A 9,859-nucleotide genomic window follows, 5' to 3' on the forward strand; every position below is an offset into this window, starting at 1 on the left:
CCAAATCTTTTTCTCGTATTCACTTAAATGGGGTCAGCTCAGTTCCAAAGCAAGACACATGGCTTTAAACTCTGTGTGGATATCTGTATATGTAGATGAATGGATAAGAAAATCCATCATTTCAGTGTAAAGGTGGAATGAGGCCGAGTGGTGTTCTTAATGACTTATTGGGTGTTTTTATAAGCTGCCTGCATACTTGACCCTTAAATCCATCACTACAGGATAATAAATAACTTTTGAGAGCATGTGCCGCTTCTGTTTTTTGTTCTAATAACTTGTATCACATATTAAAAGCCAAATATCAGCAGCTAAATGTATAATTAGTTGAATTATGTTTTTACAAATGTTCAGTAAAATACAACTGGATGCTAAACTTCATCTCCCTTTCTCCCTTTACATCCTCTTTCTTTTCTGATCCATCTTTTCTTTCATATTTATCCCATCTTTGTCACATCAACACTATCATCTCATTTCTTTTCCTCCTGCCGTGCTTTCCCCTGTTTTGCCCCTTTGCTCCGTAATGCAGACATGCTGCGAGCTCGCCAGGAAGCGCTGGCTGCGGCGGTGAGGAATCCAGTGGCCTTAGAAGCTCACCTGCCCTCTGCGGGAAGCTCTTCTTCATCCAGCCAGAGACGCAAGCAGGGCCTGCCGCAGCATCGGGACGCACATTATACCGACAGGTAAAAACATCAGCGCTGCCGTAACCAGCTGTAGCTGTTGAAACAAATACCCGCATTATTCATTATTAGGAAAAAAGAAACCCTAACACCTGCATCCACCTGGCACATGTATATAACTTCATACCATAAGAGTTGGAGTTAATCACCTGCCAGTTTGCATCAGCACAGCACTGTATAGCACCCCCACCCCCACCTTCCTCAGCGAGATCTGATCTCATATTTGGCTTTTCCTGTGTGCTGCAGAGTTGGTGTGAGCGTGTGCATTTCCACATACATGGCTAAACTGAGGATCCAATAACCTCTTGGCTACCACTGTGGAGTTGCACGCCTGCACGCCAGCTCTTCCTCCCTCCCCCCCAAAGCGCTGGCCCCTGCGCCTCCCAAACAAAGCCAGGGGCAGCGGGAGTGGGCGGGTAATTGCTTGTCGATTATTTATGTGGCGCGGGGAGAGGCGGGGGATCGATAATGGGCCGGCGGTGCGGCAGCAGGGTGTGTGCGCTTGTGTGTGCGCTTGTGTGTGCATGAGAGAGAGAGAGGCAGAGAGGGGTTGGTGAGGGGCAGGAGGGGGAAATAAGCAGGAAGCAGAGCGGCCAGGCGCTGTGTGGTGCAGCTCTGGGAGACTGTGGGGGTGTATATAGTGTGTGTGTGTGTTGTGGCAAGATTGGGGGGGGGGGGGCTGAGTGTTCATGTGTTTGTTCCATTTTTCAAGCTGGCGGTCTGCATGCGTACTCATCTATGCGGATTGAATCTGGGTTTGTTTGTGTGAATATGTCTGCTAATTTGTGTGTGCGTGCGCGTGTGTGAGAGAGGCCAGTGGTGCAGTGTGAATGTACTCAGTGAGCCGCGGCTGTTCTCCGACAGCACACAAAGTAATTAGCCACACAGGACCGGGGAGAGTTAACTAGGCCTCACCCTACCTCCATCCGTCCGTCCGTCCGTCTGTCTCTACCTCACTCTGCCCTGCTTGTGCGTTCTGTTTAACCCTCAGTGAAACAGTTTAATCTGTCTATCACTTGTGCTATTGTCCAAGCAGTAGTACAGGAAGAAAAGACAAATGGACCTAAGGCTGCTCGATATAACAATATATATTGGATGACGATATAAAAACGTCTATCGTTTTCTTTCGTGGTGTCGCAAAATAAACTGTTTACGGCAATATTTTTTCATGTTTTGATGGTCACTGTAGTGGCTATATTAATTTCTTAAAGTTCTCTCTTTCTCTTATATTTTATATAACCACACTACCTACGGACAAGCGCCTGTTTTTATGCGTTGTCGTTAGCAACAACGACGGTAAAACCATCGCTTGTCCGCTTGTTTATGTTCCACATAAACCTTTCACAATAAAGCTCAGGATCCTGTTGAGACTTTTCAAAATAAACTGAATCACGTGAAAGAGCAGATTATTTACGGATGAGAAGTAGAAAAGAGCCGCCAGGTGCTAAAAAATAAACCTTAGACTCAAACGTTAGAACAGACCTTTCCCCGCAGCACGCCGTGTAATAAATACTCACAAAGAAAACGGCGGCCGTTACAACTTATGTCTAAAAATGTATGGTTTCATGCATCGGTTAAAACACTCGACTCCAGCTACATGACGCGCAGCTGGAAACACTTCACGCAAGTCGAGCTGCCCGAGATTCACAGAATTTACAGAAAATGTTACATTTTTGTGATTTATATCGTTATCAGGGCGATAGAAATAGATAAATAACGATAAACAGAACTAGTAAAAAGAAGAGAGAGAGAGGTGGGGGGGGGGACAGAGAGAATGAGTGCAAAAGTGAGGAGAAAATTAATATGGAGATAATTGGTATATTGAAAAAAAAAATAATAACAGCAATAAAATGAAGAATGAAGGCTGAGGGAGTGAGTTAGAGATGGAAGCGCTCCCCTCTCTTCCTCCCTAACTCTCTCCGTGGCTCACCTTTCCATCGACCCCTCATCATTGATTACCTGGGGCCCATTAGGGCCCATTGTTAAAAACAAATCATTAGGGCCGCTCGATGGGCTTAGAGCCTGGCGTTCCATTTGTCTGGCCTTAAATGGCACTAAGCTCACCAAGCATCTGCAAGGCAAATAGGGGAGGGGTAGAGACAAGTAAAGAGAGTGTGTGTGTGTGGGGGGGGGGACATTGGAGCATAAAGCGGGAATGAAGAAAGGGAAGCAAAAAAGGAAGAGAGGAGATGGGAGATGGCGAGATGACGGAGTAACAGAGAGAGCGAGAGAGAGAGATGAACAAAAATAGGGAGCGAGGAGATCGGGAGAGTGTGAGATAAGGGGAGGGTGGGAGAGGGAGAGAGAGCGCAAGCGTGGAGGGAGCCTCATCCATTTTAATGAGCTTCCTGTGTAAATGTGTTCCTGCGGAGAAGGAGCCGAAGGCGGCCGCGCGGCGCTCCTAATCCCCCCACGCTCCAGTCATTAAGGGCAGCCCTGTCACACACACTTACACAGACGCACTTATGCACACACACACACTGCCTGGGCTGCTGTGGGACGGGGCCGCTGTCGCCACTCTGACAGGTCGCCACACACCAGTGAATTCCCCAGGAGCCCCTGGCCTCACTGCAGGCAGGAGACACACAGGCTGAAAGAGAGAATCCAGCGATACAGTTTTGCTTGATTATGAGTCCACCTTGCATTTGCGAGGCTGCCTATTTTCAGTCTCTGAGTTTTTTTGCCTCATCTTTTTATAGCATGTCAGTGGTTTGCCAACAAAATGCAAAGATGGTGCAAAAAAAAAAGAAAGAGAGAAAATAAAACCACACAGAGAAAAACAGACAAGTACACACAAACACATGTAGGAGCACCCAACACACACACACACACAGCCCCAGAGCAAAACGACTAATGTCTGCCACTCCTCCCTCAAAATTGCCTCCTATAAAAAGAGGAAGAGAGGGAGAGATGAAGGAAGGGAGTGGAGGGGAGTGTCAGACAAACACTCCTTCTCTTCTCTCTCTCTCCTCTTTCTCTCTCTCTCACTCCCCGTGATTAGGCCTAATTATGGTGGCGCAGACGCCTGGCAGCCCCAGTCATGCAGCTTTAATTGACCGTTATTCATTTGAGGGCTAACGCTAGGCAAGGGTAGGCGGTACAAGAAGAGGGAAGAAGAAAGGGGGAATATCAGAGGGGGGGGGGGGGGGGGGGTGATGGGAATTTGGCATGCGGGAGCCATGGTCGGGCGGCGCGGGGGGGGGGAGGCTTGTGGGGCGCCTTAACGTAGCCTAGTGGAACTGCGCGTCGGAAGGCTAATTGCTAGCCCTGAGGGATTAGGCCAGGTGATTACACACTGGGCGGTGTAATTACATAAGCAGCGGCTAGCGGGGCCCCGGCTCGCGGCTCCAGGGTCACGCGCCACAGCCCTCACCCAAGATTAATTGGAGCTGCCACTGGAGTGCGAGGCACCGCCGGAGAGAGCGGTTATACGATTAGCATTAACATTTCAGCGGCGGAGGCGATCGATGAATGCTGCCGCCCCCCCCCATTCCCTCCCCTCTCCAGCACACACACCCACCCTCTCAGTGCTGCCTCTGCCACCTCACACCTCCCACACCACCCCATCTCATCCACCAGCTCTCGTAGATGTGCCCTCCCTCTTCACAGTTCCCCTCTCTCTCTCTCTCTTTTCCCCTCACCATTTAGTGAGGCGGGAGACATGCAGGCGCTGGCTAATTTGAACACGGTTGCAAAACAATATTTGCGGTCGCATGTGTCCCAGTGTTGGTTTTGACTCTGTTGTTTTCCTCAGCTTGTTTCCCATGTATGCTTTTGTGCGGCGGCAGTCGCGCACAGCTGAGCTCTGATTGGTGTGATTGCAGCAGCTCGGGGAGCAGAGAGGGGAGTGAAGTGGAGACGTGTGGGTAAAAGAAGCTCGAGCTTGAGCTCAGGAAAAGGCCCTGGAAAAGGCTCGAGAGAGGGTAGAGAGACAGAGCAGGCGGGCGGCATCATCATCCACTCTGGGATCAAAGCCTCGCACACTCTGACGCCTTCAGTGGGTCAAAGTGCACATGCCTCACTTTTCACACATTACGTGCTGCTTCAGAAGCCATATTCCCGCGCCCCCAAGGATGCATGCCAAACTGAAAGAGGGACAGAATGACAGAAGGGAGGGGAAAAAGGGAAGTGATGCACAAGGCGAAAACAGGATAAGATGAAGGGATGAGGAGAGATAAAAATACACAGGAAAAAGGAATAACAGTAGAGAGCAGACAGATTTTTCAGAGGTCATAGAGAAGGAGAGAGAAGGGAGTAAAGAACAGAAAAAAGGTGGGTAATACAGAGGGAGAGATGGAGAAAGAGGGGGAAAGGTGAGAGGCACCTTTCCCCCTCAAAGAGGACAAAAGACTAAGCCAATAATGGAGAGGCCTTTTCAGAAACAGGGGTTGTAGGACGCTCCATCTTTTCACTGGCTTCAATGCAGCCTGGAGAGAGGGAGGGAAGCAGGGAGAAGAGCACACAGAAAAAAGGGGAGAGGAGGAGAAGAGAGGAGGGATGAGTGTTAATTAGAAGGTCCTTCAGCCCGTGGCCCCGGTCAAGACGCAGGGGCCGCCCCAGCTGTCGGAGCATGACACACTGGCATTGTGCATTCAGCCCTCATTATGTGTGTGGGTCTGGAGTTGTGGCGTGTATGTGTGAGGCGGCAGGGGAAGGAAAGGCTGCAGTCCAGGGTACAGCAATGGCCAGCGGCGCTTGCTGCGGCGTGACAAGACTGATGAGGCGCTGGGGCGACATGAGGGCCTCTGGAGCACCACTGATAAAAATACACTGCATACATTGGCAGTGTGGCACCATTCGCGCACGCACACACACAGACACACAGAGCAGCAGCTGAAATTTTCTGAGAAGAGAGAGGGGGAAAAAATCAAAATGTGAAGTGAAAACTGTTCCATTGACGTAGGAAGTCGCGTGTGCCGAACATTCGTGTTATTTCAACCTATTTAGTAAAATTAAAATTGAGATTGATGTTTTTGTTTAATTTGTGTCCACAGAGAAATGTCCCATCCTCCACCCCTACTGTCCCCTCCAACTGCTCCTCACATCGCCTTAGGACCTCACTTGCGGCCTCCTTTCCTTGGCATGCCCTCTGCTCTTTGCCAAGCCCCCGGTGAGTCATAAGTAATTCTAAGGCCAGATGGATACTTTTGCACAACACACAAAGAAAATCAAATTTTCACCCTAGTATTTCTTTTTGGCACTTTGATTTAGTTTGTAACATGTTAACTCAAAGATTCCTCCAAAACTTGGGACATTGCATTGTTACATTTGTGTTGTTTTTGTTACAGGTTACGGTTTCCTTCAGCCAGCTCAAGCAGAGCTCTTTGCCCGCCAACAGGAGCTCTTGAGAAAGCAGAACCTGGCCAGGTGTGTTTAATAAAGTGATGATGAAAGCCTACATCAAAAGTATTAAGATAATGGTTTTAGGAAGCTTTTGGACTGTGTGGTAAACCTCTCTGTGTTTTGTTGCTGCAGACTTGAGATGTCAGCCGAGCTGCTGAGACAGAAAGAGTTGGAAAATCTCCACCAGCGACAGCAACAGCAACGTCTGCTGGGCTCTGACCCTCTGGGGGCTCTACCTCCTGGAATTCCTCTCGACCATCCAGCATTGCGGAGCCTCCATGACATCCCAGAGGGCCATCCTCTCCGCGAGGAACTGGCCCGCCGCACGAACGCAATGCTGGTGCTTCGACACGGGGCTACCACGCCCCTCCTAACACTCAACCACCAACAACAGCAACAACCGGGGGCGTCGTCCACACCCAAAGACACCCAGCCGCAGAGCTCCACTGCTGGCACAGATGCCGAATCCAGAAAGATGGCCCGCAGGGTCCCCCAGACGCAAATCCATAGTGGGGATCACAGAGAAGGAAGGGAGGACAGAGGAAGGGAGGAAGACATGGAAGTGCACGAAGAGGAAATGAAGGACTCAGACAGCGAGACAGAGATGTGCGATGAGAGGCTGGAGAGAGTCGGTGCCAAGTCCAGCAGTAAACCCAAGGACAGGGGTAAAGACACTGGCAGCAAGGGAGTGTGTGACAGTGCCAAGGAGACTGTAGAGCGCTCAGGCAGGCTGAGCGCCGCTTGTAGTTCTGCAGGTACAGAGTCCCCCAGTCGCCACCTTTTTACCACTGGACTGGGCAAAACCGATCTGAAGTACCACCTGCCACCAGGGTTCCTGCCACCGCTACCTGCTCTTCATGCCCAGTCATTTCCCTTCGGATTCCCCTACGCCAACCCTTATTTTCACACGGGTGAGAGACTCAGACGCGCACACACGACACACAGAGCTCAGAGCTGACACGTGAAATCCATTAGAATCACTCTCTGTGCGTGTCTCTAGTGTGGAGGCCTCTCCCTGTTAGGGCCTCTTCCTCTGACCCCAGGGTGACCCACATGCACGCCACCAACAGCACAGCCACGTGGGCAGAAGGGAGGGATTGAGGGGGTTGTTGGTTTGCAGGCATAAAGTGGGATGACATAGCAGGAAGCGGCACGTTTACTTTATGAAAGCATAAGAAAAGACTGGTAATGAGCACCTGAAGGAAACTGTAACAGTCATTTATTAAATGGGTTTAAGATATCTATTAGTTTACTTAACACAGACACTTAAAACCAAACCAAAAAAATACACATTTGAAAACAAATAGCACCTTTGTACCTGGTGTGTGTATATATTGACACATCATTTTCACCCACTGCTGCTTTTTCAGGCTCTTTGGGAGGTCTTTTCATGGATGGGGAGGACTCGGCCACAGCAAACCCTGCGGAGGACATCAGCAAGTGGAGTGTGGAGGATGTGTGCGGCTTCATAAGCAGCCTGGCAGGATGTGCTGAATACACACAGGTGAGAACGTAGAGAGCAGGAAAGAGAGAAGGGGACTGAGGCCAGGGGCAGGCTGATTATTAACCATAGAGGAAAAACAGTGTACTAAGATATAATTCAAACCCCAAAACCACTGCAGTACTGTCAAAGGCGTCTCATTATATTTAGGTAGAAGCAGTAAACCTGCAGCTTTTTCAAGGTTTTTTTTTTTGTGAATGTGTGTGGATGCATGAGAGCATGGTCATGTTTAATGGTTTGAGCCACGTTTGTGTGAATGACGGTGAGCTTAAAGTGCATGTAGGTGTAGCTTGTGTGAATGAAACGTGCATTTGTGTGTTAATCCAGGCTGTGCGACGTTCCAAAATGAACTACCCAGAGAAAGTTCTCATCATTGGAAAATGGAAACGAGTAAAATATTAGGACTAGGTATTCAATTCAACTTATTTTATATAGCGCCAAATTACAACAACAGTCACCTCAAGGCGCTTAATATTGTAAGGTAAAGACCCTACAATAACCCAGAGAAACCCCAACAATCAAATGACAACCTATGAGTGAGCACTTTGGCAACAGTGGAAAGGAAAAACCTCCTTTTAACAGGAAGATTCCTCCAGCAGATCCAGGGTCAGGGAAGAGAAGCATGTGCTGTGACCAGTTGGAGGTGATGGAAAGGAGACGAGACAAAAGACATCTTGTGGAAGAGGGCCAGAGGAACATTTCTGGAGTCAGAGACGTGTATGGGGAGGGATTTGCTGCTGTCCTGACTCCAAGGGAACTGATAAGGAACAAAGTAGACACCATAATTAGGCTTCAGCTGTCTTAGACGCGGAGATTTAGATGAACCTTTGGAGTCATCTTTGCACAGTAAATGATAACCGTATATACATATGGCATAGAAAACATCCCAATCCCAACATTACGATGTTTAAAATGATAAAAGACTACAGTCTCTACAATTTGAATCATCCATATTGCAAAAATGTTTCCTGATAATCTCCAATTGCGTTCTCAAAATGAGTATGAGACATTTTGGAATAGAGCCCACTGTTCTGTAGTGTTCGTGTGAGCGAATGTGTAGGGTCGTGTGTGTTTCTGTGTGTGTCGGGGCTGTGGCTGAAGAGGCTGTGTCTCCGCCAGGTGTTTCGGGAGCAGGCCATTGATGGAGAGACATTGCCACTGCTCACTGAGGAGCACCTGCTCAACACCATGGGATTAAAGCTGGGGCCCGCACTCAAGATCCGCTCACAGGTACACCTCACAGACCTGCGCGTGTGAGAGTGTGTGTGTTTGTGTATGATCAAGTGGACCCGTGTTTGTCTGAGTGTGCGTTCCCGTCTGTAGGACCGAGACAAACTGCTAGAATAGTATAGCTGATTCCCTTAAACTAGCCTGCCCCACATTCTCAGCCTCTCTTCTTCTCTCTCTAAATTCAGTACACATTAGTCCTTAACCCGATGCTCAACAGGCTGTACTGACAGTCATGTGATCTCCTCTCGTTTCCTCAGGTGGCTCGCCGCGTTGGCAGGCTTTTCTACATGACAGGATTCCCGCTGGCATTCCCGTTTCCACCTTCTGCTGCCCTGCGACCCCCAGAGCGCGATCGGGACCCCCTGACTGCGCCATCTGACACACCCTTGCCCCTCTCTCTCTCTGTGCCACACCGACCCACTTCCACCAGCAGCAGTTCCTCCCCTTACAGCGGCCCCACCCCAGGTTGCTCCTCCCCCAAACAGGAAAACGGCAATGTGGTAGGACGATACGAGGCCAAAACCCCCTCATAGGAGTGTAAGGGAAGGGGTGAGAATGGAAGACTAGTCTCATGAATGGGGATGGGGGAGTGTAACTTGAAGCAGACTGACCTCTCAATACCTTCACCTTTTGAGCTGAAATTTACGGGACAATAACAGACTTGAATAAAAAAAAAAAAAAAAAGACAACTGGACAGTATGGACCGTATCCGACAAACCAATCAGCTGAGTTCCTCTGCAGGGGCTGTAGCCGAGCAGAATCCAAAGAAACTGGGTTGGAAGGAAGAGACGTGAAGCGACAGAGAAAAAGGAGACAGCTGGTCACAGCAAGCCTGCCAAAAAAATGGAGCAAAGCCCTGCCACAAATGCGACATTCTTGCAAGTCAGACAGTCAGACGCTAGCGGAAACTCTTCCTTCCTTCCTGGGCTGGAGGAAGCTCTGCTCACTCGCTCACTCTCTTTCTCTAGTCTCTGCATCTCTGACTGCTCTCACCCAGAACCCTGCAAAGCCCAGGAATTTAAAAAAAGAGACATTTCTCCCTCCCTCCCCTCTTCCTCGCCCCTTTCCCTGAGGCCAAACAGCAGCGTGGTGCTGTATGTTGGTTTGT

At 49.3% G+C, this 9,859-nt stretch overlaps 1 protein-coding gene across 5 annotated transcripts in view; it reads left to right on the forward strand.

Moving 5' to 3' along the window:
- samd11 (sterile alpha motif domain containing 11) overlaps positions 1-9,456 on the forward strand; it is an 82,872-nt gene extending 73,416 nt beyond the window's left edge. For 4 of the 5 annotated variants that reach the window (XM_040047474.1, XM_040047472.1, XM_040047475.1 and 1 more), the window contains 7 exons: positions 527-680; positions 5,672-5,787; positions 5,966-6,044; positions 6,153-6,931; positions 7,391-7,524; positions 8,641-8,751; positions 9,009-9,456. In XM_040047474.1, coding sequence (XP_039903408.1) covers positions 527-680; positions 5,672-5,787; positions 5,966-6,044; positions 6,153-6,931; positions 7,391-7,524; positions 8,641-8,751; positions 9,009-9,284 — 1,649 coding nt within the window. In that variant the 3' untranslated portion in view covers positions 9,285-9,456. The remainder of the gene's footprint in view (positions 1-526; positions 681-5,671; positions 5,788-5,965; positions 6,045-6,152; positions 6,932-7,390; positions 7,525-8,640; positions 8,752-9,008) is intronic. The other variant, XM_040047473.1, reaches the window with a different exon arrangement.
- Positions 9,457-9,859: the final 403 nt, after the last annotated feature.

This window comes from Simochromis diagramma, unplaced genomic scaffold (genome assembly GCF_900408965.1).
Source record: "Simochromis diagramma unplaced genomic scaffold, fSimDia1.1 OVJJ01000387.1, whole genome shotgun sequence".
Classification (NCBI taxonomy): domain Eukaryota; kingdom Metazoa; phylum Chordata; class Actinopteri; order Cichliformes; family Cichlidae; genus Simochromis; species Simochromis diagramma.